Raw genomic sequence first — 19,718 nt, 5'->3', positions numbered from 1 at the left:
TAACTGAAGCGTTTTGGGGGAAATGGAGAGGTAAAAAAAAATTCTCCCTCTCTCACAAAAGTGGAACTTTGGAGTCATCCAGTGAAGCCGGTCCAATGAAAAGAACAGGCAAGAGAAAGATTGATAAATGACAGCATTCTGTCGATGCGTAAAACCATTTTCCTCGACTTTATTTCTGCTATGAAGGTGATGATAGTTAATGCTACAAGTATGTAGGAAGTATGAGTATCAAAGCTTGGATATATAAAGGAGGGCTGATCACCAAAATTGCAAGGTTGACTGAACTAGTGAGATCAAGGGATGGGTATTTTTTAAAAAACTTTCCTCTTTTAAAGGTTGGAAACCTTGTTTTAATTACTGGAGTATGGAGCTACATCTGGCAATTGGTTTTTATAACTCGTAAAATTCAGTATTGCAATTTGTAGTGACTAGAGATGCCAGCCATTAAGTGGCACCTGGGGATCCCCCAGAATTAGAGCTCCAGGCTACAGAGATCAGTCCCCCTGGAAAAAACACGGGGCTTTTTTGTAGCAGGACTATACCCCACTGATGTAGCCAGTCCTCCAAGAGCTTACAGTAGGCCCTGTAAGAAGAGCCCTACAAGCTCTTGGATGATTGGCTACATCAGGGGTGTGTGGCCTAATATGCAAAGGAGTTCCTGCTACAAAAATAGCCGTGAGTAAACTGATCCTCTGTACCTCACTAAGGCCCCTGTCCTCCCCAGGCTGCATCCCCAAATATCCAGGAGTTTTTCAACCTAGATCTGACTACCCTACCTCCCCACCCCCACCCCCGGCCAAACTGGTGGCCCAGGAGACCTGGTAACCGTGGTAGTGGCATCCATTAACCAGGGCTTTTTTTTGTAGAAGGAACTCTTTTGCATATTAAGCCACACACCCCTAATGTAGCCAATCCTCCAAAAGCTTACAGTAGGCCCTGTAGTAAGAGCCCTGTAAGCTTCTGGAGGATTGGCTAAATCTAGGGTTGCCAAGTACCTCTGTGCCTCCAGCAGGGTACTATCCACTCTAGGCATTTTCAGGAAAACTCTATGGTTTTCCTGGATGCTCTAGCCATTTGGGAGGGGGAAACTCTATGGTACTTATTGTACCATAGAGTTTTTCCTCCCAAATGGCTGGAGCATCCGGAAATGCCTAGAGTGGATGCCATGCAATGCTGCTGGCATGATGACACCACTTCTGGGTGATGTCATTGTGCCAGCAACATCGGGGGAGGTTCCGCCCACTGGTGCAATGTGGGTTGGCGGGTTGGGAACCTCCCGGGCAGGGGAACCCCCACCTGGACCAGGGGCTTGCCAGCCCTAGCTACCTCACAGGGGTGTTGCCTAATATGCAAAGGGGTTCCTGCTACAAAAAAAGCCCTGCCATTAACTTAGATGGCTGTGAAAAGGAGCTAAACACAATTATGGAGGAGGGATCCATCAACAGCTATGAATTACATTAGCTAAATGGAGCCTCTCCATTCAGGGGTAGTGTACCTCTGAATATCAGTCTCTGAGGTGGGCAATGGTGAGAGAGGCCTACTTGTCAAGGGGCTTCTCAAGAGCATCTGATTGGCTGCTATAGGAAACATGATACTGGACTAGATGGTTTGATCCAGCTGGGCTCACTTTATCTTCTGTTTGGTGTAGTGGTTAAGTGTGTGGTCTCTTATCTGGGAGAACCGGGTTTGATTCCCCACTCCTCCACTTGCACCTGCTAGCATGGCCTTGGGTCAGCCATAGCCCTGGCAGAGGTTGTCCTTAAAGGGCAGCTGCTGTGAGAGCCCTCTCCAGCCCCACCCACCTCACAGGGTGTCTGTTGTGGGGGAAGAAGGTAAAGGAGATTGTGAGCCGCTCTGAGACTCTTCAGAGTGGAGGGCGGGATATAAATCCAATATCTTCTTCTGAAGAAGAAGAAGAAAACCTATGGGTGGAGGGTGTGAAGGCTGAGGTTTTAAATGCTATTAAGAAGAGATAGCATGCTGGGTAATTTGGACCCATAGGCATATGAAGCTGCTTTATACTGAATCAGACTGCTGGTCCATCAGGATCAGAATTGTCTACTTAGACTGGTGGTGGCTCTCCAAGATCTCAGGCAGAGGTCCTTCCAGGGCTTTTTTTTTTTTGCAGCAGGAACTCCTTTGCATAGTAGGCTTCACCCCCTGATGTAGCCAATCCTCCAAGAGCTTACAGGGCTCTTAGTACAGGGCCTACTGTAAGCTCTTGGAGGATTGGCTACATCAGAGGTGTGTGGCCTAATATGCAAAGGAGCTCCTGCTACAAAAAAGGCCCTGGGTCCTTCACACCAGCTATTTAACCTGGAGATGCTAGGGACTAAGCCTGGTACCTTCTACATACAAAGCAGATACTCTACCACTGAGCCATGGTTCCTCCAGTTCAACCAGAGTGGCTTCTACCCCTAGCCTTCTACTGACAGTCTGAATCCCAGTGGCCTTTTAAATGCAGTAATTTCATATGGCATCAAGGAAACAGTAACTTTTATTCATTACCAGGATTAGGGGGAATAAGGATATTTCATAACCCTCAGAAATCTCACAGTGTAAATGTGAGCTCTTCCCAGACACTACGAATCTTTAGCTAGTTTCCCTCAGAAAATAGGTTCTGAGATAACTAAAGTATTTTCCCTAATGCATTCAGGATGCTAGGATGTTTTTTTTTTTCACAAAAGACTTGATTCTGAGACATCCAAAATCTCCTGAAAAAGCATTTCTAGCCTACCCCTCTGTAAACAAAATATTTATCTGAATGGAGCTGACAGAGTAGAAGTTCTTCTGTGTGTGTGTGTGTGTGTGTGTGTGACAAACTGCTTTTAGTAATGCAAAGGATCCCTTGGCTGCACTCCTCCTGTCTTTGCAATCCACTCTTCTTCCCATTTTGCAGCCAAGACGCTGGGCGTGAAGGAGAAATGCTTGAACTGAGGTTACCAGGAACATCCATAACTAAGATGGGATTTGAACTCAGGACTGCCAGGACCAAAGCCAATGCCATATGTATTGGACTACGCTGGCTCTCACACTGAGGTAAGGGCTCTGCACATAATACACTTACAGGAGCCAGTTTGGTGTAGTGGTTAAGAGCGTGGACTCTAATCTGGCAGAACCGGGTTTGATTCCCCACTCCTCCACTTGCAGCTGCTGGGCGATCTTGGGTCAGTCACTGTTCTCTCAGAGCTGATCAGCCCCACCTACCTCGCAGGTGTCTGTGGTGGGGGAAGTAAGGGAAGGAGATTGTAAGCCGCTCTGAGACACTGAGTAAAAGGCAGGCTATCAATCCAATCTCTTCTTGTTCTTCTTTGAGGGGTCTCCCATAAACAAGCTGATTCTGTTTCCAAAGACATCTAAGTTTTTTGCACAATCAGTGCAGGGCTTTTTACCAGTCTGTTGAGTACATTCTAAATCTCTTCTTATAGGAAGGGCTGTGACTCAGTGGTTCAGGTTCAATCCACCCCATCCAGGAGTACTTTTTGTTACGATTTTTTTCCTTGTTATCCCACTCTTCCTTCAAGAAGCTCAAGGTGCTGTACATTCTTCGCTCCTCCTCCATTTTATTCTCACACCAGACTTATGAGTCTGATTGCCAATTCTGGGTTGGGGACTATCTGGAGATTTTGGGGGTGGAGGTTGGGGGGGTGGGTGGGGAAGGGAGTGACCACAGCATAGTATAATCCCCCCAAAGCAGCCATTTTCTCTAGGGGAACTGATCTTTGTTGAGTAGAGATCAGTTCTAATTCCAGGAGATGTCCAGATAGGGTTGCCAGCTCTGGGTTGGGAGATGAGGTGCGGTAGAGACAGGGTGGGTGCGGTTTGGGGAAGGGAGGGTATAATGCCATAAACTCTATCCTCCAAAGCAGGGCTGGCCAAACTGCGGCTCATAAGAACATAAGAGAAGCCATGTTGGATCAGGCCAATGGCCCATCCAGTCCAACACTCTGTGTCACACTGTGGCCAATAGCCACTGATGGACCTCTGCTCCATATTTTTATCCAATCCCCTCTTAAAGCTGGCTATGCTTGTAGCCGCCGCCACCTCCTGTGGCAGTGAATTCCACATGTTAATCACCCTTTGGGTGAAGAATACTTCCTTTTATCCATTTTAACCTGACTTCTCAGCAATTTCATTGAATGCCCACGAATGCTCAGAAGCCACATGTGGCTCTTTCACACATCTTGTGTGGCTCTCAGAGTTCCCACTGCCCCGTCAGCCCAGCTAGTGGCTTAGAGAATGTATTTAATATTAAAGTTGCTTTATTTCCATCACTCCCTCCCCCATCTATTTGCCACCCTCCCATCTTCTTGCTCTCAAATATCTGGCATTCATGTCTTGTGGTTCTCAGACGTCTGAGAGCCAGTTTGGTGTAGTGGTTAAGTGTGCGGACTGTTATCTGGGAGAAATGGGTTTGATTCCCCACTTGTCCACTCATCCTTGGGTCAGCCATAGCTCTGGCAGAGGTTGTTCTTGAAAGGACAGCTGCTGTGAGAGCCCTCTCGGCCCCACCCACCTCACAGGGTGTCTGTTGTTGGAGGAGAAGATATAGGAGATTGTATGCTGCTCTGAGTCTCTGATTCAGAAAGAAGGGCAGGGTATAAATTTGCAATTCTTCTTCTTCTTGTTTATTCTATGTGCTTGTTATGTTAAGCAATTTTGACCACCCCTGCTCCAAAGCAACCATGTTCTCTAGGAAAACTGATCTTGGTCATCTAGAGAGCAATTGTAACAGGGGGAGATCTTCAGATGCCACCTGGAGGTTGTGCAACCAAAACAGAGAATCACAGAAAAGAACGACGGGGAAAAAACTGCAGCTTCCGTGATAACCAGCCTCAATGCAATAAGGAACTTGTAAAAAAAACTATACAAATATATCAAATATAATTATACACTCTCATAAATCCAACAACTTGTAAACATACCCTACAAATGGAACAATAACACTCAAGGACCTTAAAGGAGTACTATACATAAATCCCAGAAAAGTCTCTTTTCATTCAGTCCAAAGAACGAGGTGTCTTCAGAGTTCCAAATAAATCTCTGTTTATGAACAGCTTGGCAAGCATCGTCACTTGGATGTGTGTAGAAGAGAGATGTTCTTGCCATGCCCTAGCTGAATTGTTGGAAGATGGATAAAACAAACTTGAAATGGGGGATCCAAAGAGTACTACCTTGTTGCTGCTACTACGACATTGCCAAGCGGAGATTTCTTTGGAACTTTGAAGACAACTCGTTCCTTGGACTGGATGTAAAGAGATTTTTCTTGGATTTATGTATAGTACTCCATTAAGGATCCTGAGTGTTATTCTTCCATCTTGTTGGTTATGTTTACAAGTTGTTGGATTTATGAGAGCATATAAGACAATGGCAAACCACCTCATAAAAAAAAGTCTACCGTGAAAGCGTCGTGATGCAACATCACCCCAGAGTTGGAAATGACTGATGCTTGCACAGTGGACTACCTTTAGCTTTTTATAATTATATTTGATATATCTGTATATACTTTTTTGCAAGTTCCTGATTGCATCGAGGCTGGATATCATGGAAACTGTGGTTTTTCTCCAGCCACCTGAAGTTTGGGAACCCAGTCTCCAGGCCCTATCTGGAGGATGACAAACCCTACTGTGAGATGAGTTATCTGGAGAGAAGGTGACTGGTGAACGTCACCCAGCAAGCCCCATAGCAGGAGCTGGGATTTGAATCAGAGTCTTCCAGACTATAGGCCACTACTCTAACCACTACACTCACTTAGGGTTGCTAGGTCCCTCCTGGCAACCAGCAGGGGATGTGGGGGAGTTACTGGGAGCGACAGGGAAACCCAGCTGATGTACAGTGATATGTCTACCCATGTGACCCAGAAGTGATGTCATTTCATTTGGGATGTCAGGGCCATGCTCTGGTATCTGGGCAAAACCTCCATGGTAAATTTGTCTTCTACCATGGATTTTTTGCCCAATTACCAGTGTGTCACCCTGATGTCCCAGATGTGATGACACTACTTCCAGGTCACTTGGGCAGTGATGTCGACACATTGCTGCACATTGGATGGATCTTCCTGTTTTTCAGAGTAAGTCCCCCCCCCAGTGGCCTGCTGATTGGCGGTGTGGAGGTGGGGCCTGGCAGACCCCCAACTCCACCAGGGGGTGTGGCAACCCTACACTCACTGCAGGAGCTCTTACTTGTGGACCCAGCAGGGTCAAACAGTGCCTTTGAACCCCTTTCTAGGCTTTAGTTCATTCATTTTTGTTGATTCACACCTCTGTAACCTCAAGGCTAGATTACTGTAATCTGTTTCAGGTAGGACTGTTCTGAAAGACTGCTTCGAAATTTCAATAAAGTGCAAAGCGCAGCAGTTCGGCTTCAAACTAAAGACCCAACATTTCCCCCTGTCTCACAACTGCTTCGCTGGCTGGCAATAATCTCCTGGGCTCAATGGAAGAATCCGGTTTTAATCTTTAAATTTCTTTACTGCCAGGGGCCCACGTACCTAAAAGACTGCCTCACTTTGTTGCAAGATGCTGCAGTCTCTCGGGAATACGCTGAGGGGCCTTCTCAGGTAAACTGTGGCTTTATTCAGAATAAGAAACTGTATGAGGCCAGCTGGAGGCTTTGGAAACAGCTTGCTTGGTTCTAGCTGATAGACAGGACTGTAAGTAACACCCAGATTAGAGTTGCTGCCTATTCTGGTACCTCTGAAACTATAATAAAGAAGAAGACTGCAGATTTATACCCTGCCCTTCTCTCTGAATCAGAGTCTCAGAGCGGCTTGCAAGCCAGTTTGGTGTAGTGGTTAAGTGTGTGGACTCTTATCTGGGAGAACCGGGTTTGATTCCCCACTCCTCCACTTGCACCTGCTGGAATGGCCTTGGGTTAGCCATAGCCCTGGCAGAGGTTGTCCTTGAAAGGGCAGCTGCTGTAAGAGCTCTCTTAGCCCCACCCACCTCACAGGGTGTCTGTTGTGGGGGAGGAAGGTAAAGGAGATTGTGAGCTGCTCTGAGACTCTTCGGAGTGGAGGGCGGGATATAAATCCAATATCTTCTTCTTCTTCATCTTCTCCCCCCCCCACAACAGACACCCTGTGAGGTGGGTGGGGCTGAGAGAACTCTCACAGCAGCTGCCCTTTCAAGGAGAACTCCTGCAATAGGTATGGCTGACCCAAGGCCATTCCAGCAGCTGCAAGTGGAGGAGTGGGGAATCAAACCCAGTTCTCCCAGATAAGAATCTGCACACTTAACCACAACACCAAACTGGCTCTCATTACAAAACTTGTAATGGGCTCAATTGAAGAATGGACCTACTAGTATTAGCCCTATATATTCCCGGGTCCTGACCTGAATAGCCCAGTCAGCCTGATCACATCAGATCTCAAAAGCTAAGCAGGGTTGGTCCTGGTCAGTATTTGCACTATTTTTTTTTCCTGGTTTAATAGGTTTATTGGATTTCCAGGTACAGAGGGATGAGGGAGGGGAATGGAAGGGTAAATGAATTTAAATTTTTTTCATAATATTTCTACTTATACAATGTTCAGTTCATATCATCATTGGTGTCAATGATCTTATAATATTCACTGTAAACAGATCTTCTCGTTTAATAATACAATGCAATAGTCCTTAATATCTCTTAAAGCTCCTACTAAGACTAGAATATAATTATATACGGCAAAAATTTTCATAAATTACCTGTCCTAGTCAGTATTTGGATGGGAGAACACCAGGTAAGTCCAGGGTTGTGACACAGAGAAAGGCAATGGCAAGCCACCTCCAAACATCCCATGCCTTGGAAACCCTACAGGAACACCATAAGTCAGTGGTGACTCAAAAGCATTTTTTACCACCACTATACTCCTAGGCCTCAGTTACTCTCACTTTCTCTACTTCTCTTCACTGTTCTTTCTCATAAGGAGGTCTGGTGGCTGTAGGGTTGCCAAACTCCAGGTGGAGCCTGGAGCTCTCTCACTATTACAATTGATCTCCAGGCTACAGGGATCAGTTTCCCTGGAGAAAATGGCTTCTTTAGAGGGTGGACTCTATGGCACTGTACTCACCAAGGTCCCCCCCCTCCTCTCCAGATCCTGCTCTCTCCAGCCTCCAGCCTCAAAATCAAGTATTTCCTTACCCAGAAATGACCACCTAGGTGGCTCTTCTGGTGTTTACTGGTGACTGCCAGTTGAGGGTTATTCCTCTCAACTTAAGAACATAAGAGAAGCCATGTTGGATCAGGACAATAGCCCATCCAGTCCAACACTCTGTGTCACACAGTGGCCAAAAAAACCAGGTGCCATCAAGAGGTCCACCAATGAGGCCAGGACACTAGAAGCCCCCCTCACTGTGCCCCCCAAGCACCAAGAATACAGAGCATCACTGCCCCAGACAAAGAGTTCCATGTATACCCTGTGGCTAATAGCCACTGATGGACCTCTGCTCCATATGCTTATCCAATCTCCTCTTAAAGCTGTCTATGCTTGTAGCTGCCACCACCTCATATGGCAGTGAATTCCAAGTGTTAATCACCCTTTGGGTGAAGAAGTATTTATTTTCATCCGTTCTAACACAACTGCTTAGCGATTTCATTGAGTGCCCATGAGTTCTCGTATTGTGAGAAATGAAGAAAAGCACTTCTTTCTCTACCTTCTCTATCCCATGCATAATCTTGTAAACCTCTATTATGTCACCCCTCAGTCGACGTTTCTCCAAGCTAAAGAGCCACAAGTGTTTTTACCTTTCTTCATAGAAGAGCACAACAAGTTATTTTTGTTCTGAGGAACATTTGGCTAAATTTGGATTCCTAGAAGTTGGGTTTATATTGTCAATTCCAACATTTGAATATTATATAGGAAGGGTTGTTTGCATGGTAAGATATGGTTACACTCTTACTCTGAATATTCTTCCATCTGAGTCTGGTGGGAAAAGCACAGTCTGTAAATATCAGAAGTTTCCTTTTTGAAGGATTTCTGGAAGCAAACGCTACATGGACCAGAACCCCTGGAGAGTTGCTGTCTGTCAAAACAGACAATGCTGAGCTGATTCAATACAAGGCAGCTTCTTGTGTTCTCTTCAGATATCTGTTCCATTGCAGGCATTTAAGATTTGATCAGCACTGGAATCCACCTGTTTCATGGCATGGAAAATGCTGTTAACTCTCAGCCAACTTAAGGCAACCCCATGAGGTTTTCCAGGCCAGAAGCATTCAGAGGTAGTTTGCCATTGCCTGCCTTTGTGTAGCAACCCTGGTTTTTCTTAGTGGTCTCCAGGGCTTTTTTTGGTAGCAGGAACTCCTTTGCATATTAGGCCACATACCCCTGATGTAGCCAATCCTCCAAGAGCTTACAGTAGACCCTGTAAGAAAGGCCTTGTAAGCTCTTGGAGGATTGGCTACATCAGGGGGGTGTAGCCTAATATGCAAAGGAGTTCCTGCTACCAAAAAAAGCCCTAGTGGTCTCCCATTCAAGTCTTAACTTGGTGGCTCAGTGGTAGAGCATTTGCTTGGTAAGCAGAAGGTCCCAGGTTCAATCCCCGGCATCTCCAACTATAAAAGGGTCCGGGCAAATAGGTGTGAAAAAACTCAGCTTGAGACCCTGGAGAGCCGCTGCCAGTCTGAGTAGACAAGACTGACTTTGATGGACTGAGGGTCTGATTCAGTATAAGGCAGCTTCATATGTCCATATGTTCAACCAGGGCTGATGCTGCTCATCTTTAAGATGAGATCAGGCTAGCTTGTGCCATCCTGGGAAACAGGCAATTCTTTCTTCCAGTCTGCTGGGTAGGCACAAAAAAAAAGTGCTTACAAAAAAAAAGTGCTCTGGACTGCTTATCCAGGCCCATTTCCAAATAAAGTTTCAGAGTGCAGCAAACTATTTTCCTTCCACACACAAAAATAATGCTTCCCCTCTCATCTTTTCCAGCAAAATTCCGGCTAATCCAGTACGATACTGCCCACAGGAGCATGATATGTGGATATAATGCTAAGAATGGGATCTCTTTTTTTGGTATCAAAGTGCAGAGTATCTTCTGCCAAGACTCTAAAACAAAGCAATAGGAGAACCCCCATTCCCAGTTGATGCCAGTATGATCCATGGAAGTAGGAAGTGGGTTCCATCTACAGCCTGTTCTTTGTTGCTTATTCTTCTGCCCTTGGAGTCATCCTTAAGTTTTTGCTTTTCCCCAAAGTACATCTCTCTAATTGTTTTGCTTGCTCCTGCCCCATCTACAGAGTCATGAGAAGATCAAAGTGAGAGCATTAACAGACTTGGTTAGATTTCAAACAGGGCTTGCAATAGATGTACATTTTTGGTGCATGTGGCTTCCTTCTTGCTTTGATCTACTGAAGAGGCTGCTCTCCTTAGGAGGTTCCTTCTTTGTACCCAGAAAAATGATAAGATTCCTGGTGGGTTCTGTCTGTCTTTCTTCTCCCCAGTGGAACAAAGAGGTTCCATTAACAGGCACTTTATCTCTTTGGAGCGTGTCAACCTCCTACCCCCTCTTGTTTGCTGGAGATGATATTCAAGAAGATTTGACAAGCCCATTTGCACCTCTGTTCTCTGATCTAAAGAGCCCCGTGGTGCAGAGTAGTAAAGCTGCAGTACTGCAGTCCTAAGCTCTGCTCACGACCCGAGTTTGATCCCAGCAGAAGCTGGGTTCAGGTAGCCAGCTTGAGGTTGACTCAGCCTTCCATCCTTCCGAGGTCAGTAAAATGAGTACCCAGCTTGCTGGGCGGGGGGGAAGTGTAGATGACTGGGGAAGGCAGTGGCAAACCACCCCGTAGAAAGTCTGCCGTGAAAATGTTGTGATGCAACGTCACCCGAGTTGGAAGCGACTGGTGCTTGCACAGGGGACTACCTTTACCTTTTTTACCCCTCTGATCTAATCTAATTTGCCTAAGCAAATTTTGTCCAATCAGGTTTTTTTCCCTTTTCAAACATTCTATGTTAGGGATTATTAGGAAAGGGACTGAAAATAAAACTGCCAATATTATAATGCTCCTATACAGATCTACGGTGCGGCCTCATTGGGAACACTGTGTACAGTTCTGCTCACCGTACCTCAGAAAGGACATTGCAGAGTGGGAAAAAGTACAGAGGAGGGCAACCAAGAGGATTAGGGGTTGGAGCACCTCCCCTATGAGGAAAGGCTAAAGAGTTTGGGACTTTTCAATTTAGAAAAGAGACCACTAAGGGGGAAAATGATAGAGGTTTATAAAATTATGCATGAGTGGAGAGAGTTGACAAAGAGAATTTTTTCTCTCTCCCCCAAAATACTATACCTTGAGGGCACTCAATAAAGAGGGATTAAACAGATTCAAGGAGGATTAGTGTTAGTGGCTACAAACCATGGTGACTGAGGAGAACCTCCACATTCAGAGACACTAAAACTCTGAATTCCAGAGCCAGGAGGCTACATCAGGGAAAGGCCTCAGCCTCTGTGCCCTGTTGTTGTCCCTTCAGAGGAACTGGTTGGCCAGTGTGTGAGGCAGGATGCCGGACTAGATGGACTATTGGTCTGATCCAGCAGGGTTCTTCTTATGCTCTTATGTCTACTCAGGAAGTTACGTTTATTGTTGTTGTTTTTCTAATCTAGCCCAACCATGGCTGGAGATTCTAGAATCTTCATGAACCAGGACATGGATATTGGCGTCACTCCAAGAGAGCACAAAAAGATTCCCAAACAGGCCCGAGATGACATCCCGATTGCCACTGATCGAACACGCCTTTTGGCAGCCGAAATCAAGAAGCCGCGACAGCGCTACATGCAAAAAAGTGGCAAGTGCAACGTCCACCATGGAAATGTTCAGGAAACCTACCGCTATCTTAGTGACCTTTTTACTACATTGGTGGACCTCAAATGGCGTTTCAACCTGCTTGTATTCACCATGGTTTACACTATCACTTGGTTGTTTTTTGGCTTCATTTGGTGGCTCATTGCTTACATACGAGGAGATCTGGACCATGTAGGGGAAAAGGATTGGATCCCTTGTGTTGAAAACCTCAGTGGGTTTGTCTCAGCATTTCTATTTTCCATCGAGACTGAAACCACCATTGGGTATGGTCATAGAGTTATCACTGAAAAATGCCCGGAAGGCATCATCCTGCTTTTGGTTCAGGCCATACTGGGATCCATAGTCAATGCATTCATGGTAGGGTGCATGTTTGTGAAGATCAGCCAACCAAAGAAGAGGGCAGAGACCCTCATGTTTTCCAACAATGCTGTGATTTCCATGAGGGACGAGAAGCTGTGTCTTATGTTCCGGGTTGGGGACTTGCGGAATTCCCACATTGTTGAGGCTTCCATTAGAGCCAAGCTGATCAAATCCAAACAGACCAAAGAAGGGGAATTCATCCCTTTGAACCAAACAGACATCAATGTGGGTTTTGACACTGGAGATGACCGGCTGTTTCTGGTGTCGCCGCTCATCATCTCTCATGAAATCAATGAAAAAAGCCCCTTCTGGGAGATGTCCCGTGCCCAGCTGGAGAAAGAAGAGTTTGAAATCGTGGTGATTTTGGAGGGGATGGTGGAAGCAACAGGTAAGACCTTACTGCAGCGTCAATGTTGTTCCAGTCAGCACTTTGCTTATGTTGATTTTTGAGCATGGTTCAGAAAACCCTTTTCTTTGTTTTCTTTCACAATTTTTAAATGCAATTTTCCACCATTTATACAGAAACAGGCATCAGTTTTAATGGCGATGGGTTGGTTCCAAAGTACTGTTAGCAGTAAGCAAAGAACACTTAGGCTGCGGTCACACTAAAAGCTTGGCCATGCCTCTAATGACACTGTTTTATTTTGTAATGGGAAGTTTTGATCAGACATTCCACCCTAGGGTTGCCAAGTCCTCTTCAAGTCCCAGCGGGGGACTTTCGCACATGCGCGATGAAATGACGTCACTTCTGGGTCAAAATGGTGGTCCGTGCGCAGGCCGGTCTAGGCGTTTCTGGGAAAACTCTATGGTTTTCCGGGATGCTGTAGTCATTTGGGAGGTTAAAACTCTATGGCACCTATTGTACCATAGAGTTTTACCTCCCAAATGGCTAGAGCGTCTGGGAAAAACCATGGAGTTTTCCTGGAAACAGCTAGAGTGGCCCGCGTGCATGCCGCCATTTTGATGACATCATTTCCGGATGAAGTCATCATGCCAGTGACACACAGGGAAGTTGGGAACCTCCTGGGTGGGGGAATCCCCATCTGGACTGAGGGCTTGGCAGCTGTATTCCACCCTGAACTGGCTTCACTGTGCGCCCACCCCATTGTCGATTGTTCAGCTTGTTGTGGCATCTTTTTTTTGGGGGGGGGGGTTACCCATGAGCTAATTCAAAATTTATTCATTTGAGGCAATAATTCTGTTATATATCGGCAATCAATAACAGAAGTGAAGCACAATATTAGCCAGTGTTGGGGGATTAAGAAGATCAGTTTCCCCATCTCTCTCCTGTTTTCCTGTGCATTCATTGTAGCTCACAACAGAAGAGAAGAATAAGACTGGCTACATAGGTAGGGTAGCTATCCTTCAGATGGGGCCTGGAGATCTCCTGGAATTACAGCTGATCTCCAGATGTCAGAGATCAGCTCCCCTGGAAAAAATGGGTGATTTGGAAGATGGACTTATGGCCTTATGGACTTATGGCCTTATATACCATATACCTCCCCAAACCGTGGCCTCCCCAGGCTCCACCCCCAAAGTCTCCAGGTATTTCTCAAGCCACTTTGGATCCCCATTAGGGGTGAAAGGTGGGGTAGAAATCAATTAATTAAATACATGTATTATTAAGGCAAGGAGCCCCGTGGCACAGAATGGTAAAGCTGCAGTGCTGCAGTCCGAGCTGTCTGCTCATGACCTGAGTTCGATCCTGCTGGAAACTGGGTTCAGGTAGCCAGCTCAAGGCTGACTCAGCCTTCCATCCTTCCAAGGTTGGTAAAATGAGTGCCCAGCTTGCTGGAGGGGAGGGGAAGTGTAGATGACTGGGGAAGGCAATGGCAAACCACCCTGTAATAAGTCTGCCGTGAAAATGTCATCATGCAACGTCACCCCAGAGCCGGAAATGACTAGTGCTTGCACAGGAGACTACCTTTACATTTATTATTATTATTATTAAAGACAGTATTGGTGACAAGCTTTTAAAGTTTTTAACCACTTTCTGCAGAGTCTACAGCTGTGTTTGGATCAACTGTATGAACCCTGGCCAATCAGCTAGGAAGACGGGTCTTATTCTGGACCTTATTCTGCATGATATATTCTGCTTCCAGGATTCAGACTAAACAAATCTTGTGCCCAGCGAAAGAGAATATGTAAAAAGGGTTTTTTTTTTGGTGGGGAGCTCAGGCCCAAGGGAAGGAAATAATAGCCATGGAACAGAGAAGAATTAAATGTCTGAAAGCTCACACTCATTTCATGGTTTGTTTTTGAGTTCTAGGGATTATTTCTGAGTTCTAATGAAACTTGGGGTTTGGGAAGAACAAGAGTCCAGTAGCACCTTAAAGACTTAACAACATTAATGGTAGGATATGAGCTTTCATGAATCACTGCTCACTTCTTCAGATGCAGCCATCTGTCCTTATATCTTGGAGAGTGGGGTGATTTCAGATGCTGAATGACAACAGCAGGTGAATGAAAGTAGCAGGCAAATGACAATAGGAGATTTGACTGAATTAGGTGTGAAACGCAGAGGGGTAGCAGGCATAGAGAAATCAGCATTGGTACTGAGACAGGAAACTTAGATCTCAATTCAGTCCAGGAGGATGCATTGTCTTGAGATTCCTTATCAGTTGCAATTTGGTAGGGAGTGACAACAACATCCCCAAATTCTGTGTTTGCAGAGTAGCCCCCAAAATATCAAGGCTGTCGTAAACCTTGTTTAGGAGGTTTAGGAGGTCAATCTTTAGCTCAGGTTTTGCTTCTGAATGGAGGTTTGCAGAGAACAGCTCTTACAATGAAAGAACACACATTTCTTCAAGACAAACAAATCAGTCAGTGCAACACAGTGGCAGTTCTGGGGGAAGGGAAAGTTTCCCCGGTTGCAACTTCTATTAACTCTCTCTTGGAGTCTATGCAGCTTCCTGCGTGACCTTCAAGATTTGATGGTTGCCATGGAAGCTCATTGCCAAACAAGATAAAACGGACAAAGAAAATGCATTTAATAAAAAGAAAACCAAAGCAAGCTCCTTTGGAAATCAATGGACTTGCGTATTCCCTGTCTATATTTGAAACTACCAAGGCTGATGAGTTCTTGAAAATGTGTAATATTGAGGGAAGTAGGAGTGTACAAAGAAAGCAGGAGGTTCAGAGCTGGTTTTCAAATCCAACCTTTGCCCACGCAAACAATGCCAACTTTGTATAAATGGAAAACATGCCACTGAAATTCTGGGAATTGTTGGTCACTACAGATGTGGGTTTTTTAAAAACTTGTGTAATTAGTCTATATGTGTCTCAACAAATAGCTGAACAGTAGGGGTCCCATGTCCCCTCGCCCATCTGGCAGAAGGATTTGGGGGGTATTCCAGGGGTGGGTGGGGATGTTTCTCAATGTCCCTGACATGATGACGCCACCTAGAAGTGATGTCACTGTGCCAGGGGTGCTCTGGTTTTTAGGCAAACTCGATCGTTAAATTGGGTTTAAGCCATAGAGTTTGCCCAAATACCAGAACATCCCTTGTGCAATGTCCCCAACACAATGACATCATTTCTGGGTGATGTCCCATGTGACATCCCCGTTTAGAGGAAGAGTTTCCTCTACCGGCCACCTGGTCGATGGCAGGGAGGAGCCCCCAAAACTGGGGGATTCTCTGCCCAAGACCTGGAAGCTGGCAACCCTACTGAACATTCTTGCATGGACAAAATGTATGTATTGGTGCAGGACAGATAATTTCTTGGCTTAATCAAAGGACCCCAACTATATGCTATTTTCTAGCCAGTTGGGTTCATTTTTTTCTGAGTTTCCTGGACCCTACTTACTTTCCCTAGTTCCATACAGCAGCTGCAGGGGATGGAGTTGCCAACTCTGGAGTGGGAAATTCCTATTGGTTTGAAGATGGAGCCTGGGGAGGGCAAAATTTGGGAGAAAAGGGACCTCAGCAGGGTATAATGTCACAATGTCCACTAGGGTTGCCAATCCCCAGGTAGGGCCAGGGGATCCCCTGGTTTGGAGGCCCTCCCCCCACTTCAGGGTCATCACAAAGCATGGGGGGGAGGGAAATGTCTCCTGGGCACTCCATTATTCCTATGGAGATCCATTCCCATTGATCCATGGGTATCTGGGGCTCTGGGGGACTGTTTTTTGAGGTAGAGGCACCAAATTTGCAGCATAGCATCTGGTGCCTTGCCTTAAAACATGCTTCAAGTTACAAAAGGATTGGACCAGGGGGTCCATTTCTATGAGCCCCCAATGAAGGTGCCCCTATCCTTCATTATTTCCAGTGGAGGGAAGGCATTCTGCGAACCCTTTAATTGTGATGGCCAGAACTCCCTCAATTATGCTTGTCCCACCCCAGCTCCACCTCAGTGTCTTCTGGCTCTACCCCCAAAGTTTCCTGGCTCCACCCCCAAAGCCCCCAGATATTTCTTGATTTGGACTTGGCAGCCCTAGCCCGGATAGGGCAGGATTTGGGAGAGGAGGGACTTCAGCAGGGTATAATGTCACAGTGTCCACCCTCCCAAGCAGCCAGTGTCTCCAGGTGAACTGATATCTATCATCTGGGGATCAGTTGTAATTTTGGGGCATTTCCAGGGCCCACCTGAAGGTTGACAGCCCTAGTGGGGAATGTCATTTTTAAAGCCTGCAGGGGCCCCAGTTTGATATGGGACTTTGCCATGAATGAAGGAGGACCTCAGCCCTCAACCCCCCCCCCTTCCCCTTCACCATATTTCCATGCTTAGACAGCCCTGGTGGGAGTTATTTGCATAACATTGCAACTGCACATGGCGTATTCTGGGAACCTATACTCAGCTTAATGAAAAAAAAATGTAATATGCAGTTTTGCCCCAATTCTTAGCATGGTTGTGAAGATAAAACAGGACAATCCCCTTGTCTGTCATCCTGTGTTGCTTAGAGGGGGGGGAAATAAGATACAAATATGAATAATGATAATTCAAAACTGCAGTGACGTGATTGCTGGCAATACATTCCGGTGGCCCAGTTTGCAATGTCAAAAGAGAATCTCTAGAGCCACCCCGAGGCACAGATCTGCCACAGGCTTGCATGCCTATTAATACTAGAATTAGTTTGTACAACCAATTGTAAGGAGGTTATATCTTTATTAGGGGAACCAATTTACATTAAAAACAAATAAAAATAATAGGGAGTGGTGGAAAGTGTCAAGTCATAGCCAGCGGATTGGCAACTCTGTAGGATTTTCAAGGCAAGCGATGTTCAGAGGTGGTTTGCCATTGCCTGTCTCTGCAGAGACCCTGGGGTTCTTTGGTGGTCTCCCATCCAAGTAGTAACCACCAGGTCTAACCCTGTTTAGCTTCCCAGATCAGACAAGATCAGGCTATCCAGGGCCAGCCAAGCCAGGTTCGAATACATGTACATGACAGTAGGTTCCATGAATTTGTCTAACCTTTAAAAAAGCAACTGTCCTAGAATAGCAATCTTGCCCATCTTGTGACAGCGAATTCCAAAAAATTTTTGTGTTTTAACAATTTATTAATAACATATGGTTACAATATTTAATTGTTTCTTTTCTATACTAACCCATATGATATTTCAACCCCCCACTCCCTCCAATATTTGACTTCCCCGAAGTTATAAATTTAAATTCAATTATAAAGGTACCGCTAACCAATCAAAGTTCAATACTTTTCTTTTCTCATTGATACTAAAAAATTGTCCAATGTCTTTTTACATTCCACTCTTTCTCGATATATCCTTTAAATTTCTTCCACTCCTTTTTGAATATATCTAAATCATAGTCTCTTAAAGTTTTAGTTAATTTGTCCATCTCACTCCACGATAAAACCTTCACAATCCAATCCCATTTCTCTGGTATTTTTCCTTGTTTCCACAGCTGCGCATACAATGTCCTAGCAGCTGAGAGCAAGTACCAGATTAAATTCCAAAAAATTAATCATGTATTGTTTACAGGAATGTGCATGAAAAAAAATTGTACTTTTCAGATTCGGGGTTTTAGGCCCTGAAAACCCAAATTCCAGTATTGATATTGTATTGGAATTCAAGTTATTCCGATTTTTTGGCTCCATTATAGCCTATGGAACCATTATAATTAATGGTAAATCTCCTAGGGCAGGAATGTCCAACTCATGAGGGCCAGATTTGACATAAATGAGACCTTGTCGGGCCGGGACGTGTATATCATAAAATGTAACGCCAGGTAGCGAACATATAAACTTTTTAAAAGGGCACAGACACACAATTAAAGCTATTTTTTTACTTAAAATAAAACATGCTTGAAATATTAGCACACTTGCAATATTTGTTTTACAGTCTCTGATAAATGTCACCTCTTGCTATGAATTATTTCATCAAAAACTGCAGACAATGTCTGTGCTGTACCAGTCTTGAATATGTGCTGTTCAGGTGTGCACATCTGTAAATTGCAAACCTACTTTTGATTCATTGACATTCATTACAGATGTTTCATGATCAATGCTTTGAGCCTAAGACCCAGAGGAACATGAAGCAGCTGGGCACTGTGAGCTTTTGTACAGAAGTTGCTTCACGTACTAGTCAAGAACATGTGAAGGCACCATGGCACAGACTGAGGGCTATGTGCTTGTCTACAAAGCTATAATTTTCCCCAGAAAAATGACTACAATTTGAAAAAAAATCCAACTTCCCCCCAAAAAACAACTATAAGGACAGAGAGAGCCATGTACAGTGATCAGTGTCAGTCTACTATCTGGGAAGTCTAAATTCAAGACCCCAATCAAAGGAAAATGTGAAAGGAAAATTAAGGAAAAGTTGTTGGGTAAACCCGGGGTGGAACACACTCTCAGCCTAATGTTGATATTTCTCTTCTAAATAGTTCACATGCTTTCCTATTGAGCAAGACTAGAGGCATAAGTACAGTGAAAAAGAGGGGAATCCAATTACACCCATAACAAGCCCAAAAAATCTCTCTCTCTCTCTCTCTCTCTGTAGAAAGGCAAAAAGGTCATACCTTCACTAAAACATTGCTAGTCTTAAAAGCACTCTTAGCAGCTCTCCTGATGGTGGGGACTGTGCAAAGGAAGCTCTGGCTCTTTCTTTCCTTCCCCCTGGCACAACAAGGAGAGAGAGGAGCCTCAGCCATTCATTAGAAGGAGGAGAGGCTTGTCTCAGTAGCTCTGCAGGGTGATTAATTGAGCCTGGCAAACTTAATCACCCAGCAGAGCTTTAGAGCCAAACTCCCTTATTGGCTGAGGCTGCTCCTTCCTCCTCCTCCCTTTGGGAAAAGGGAGGGGGGAGAGGGAAAGACTACTTTGCTGCTCTGGTCTGTCCGGAGAGAAACACAAAATGGCGACCGAAAAAAGCAGGCAAGGGAAAGTTAAGCAGAAGACAGCCAGTTGCAGGAGGGCCTGATTAGAGCCCTCTGTGGGCCTGATCCAGCTCGCAGGCCATATGTTTGACACCCCTGTCCTAGGATATATTAAGTGGGCTTGTGGGGGGGAGAGGTTTGAGGTAGAGGAACCACATTTGCTGTGTAGCTGCTGGAGCCTTTCCCCAAAAGAACCCCAAAGTTTCAAAAGATTGAACTGGGGGTCCAGTTCTACAGGCATCCAAAGAGAATACT

The 19,718-nt window shown here is 45.3% G+C and overlaps 1 protein-coding gene across 2 annotated transcripts in view; it reads left to right on the top strand.

Annotated features, from left to right (window-relative positions):
* The window catches only part of KCNJ5 (potassium inwardly rectifying channel subfamily J member 5), a 75,716-nt gene that overhangs the window by 27,066 nt on the left and 28,932 nt on the right, over positions 1–19,718 (top strand). The window contains exons 2-3 of one of the 2 annotated variants that reach the window (XM_060251198.1): positions 2,900–3,039; positions 11,577–12,523. In XM_060251198.1, coding sequence (XP_060107181.1) covers positions 3,008–3,039; positions 11,577–12,523 — 979 coding nt within the window. In that variant the 5' untranslated portion in view covers positions 2,900–3,007. The remainder of the gene's footprint in view (positions 1–2,899; positions 3,040–11,576; positions 12,524–19,718) is intronic. The other variant, XM_060251199.1, reaches the window with a different exon arrangement.

The sequence above is a fragment of the Heteronotia binoei genome, chromosome 12 (assembly GCF_032191835.1).
Source record: "Heteronotia binoei isolate CCM8104 ecotype False Entrance Well chromosome 12, APGP_CSIRO_Hbin_v1, whole genome shotgun sequence".
NCBI lineage: Eukaryota > Metazoa > Chordata > Lepidosauria > Squamata > Gekkonidae > Heteronotia > Heteronotia binoei.
Note: the sequence above shows the minus strand (reverse complement) of the source record. Positions and strands in the feature narration are given on the sequence as shown.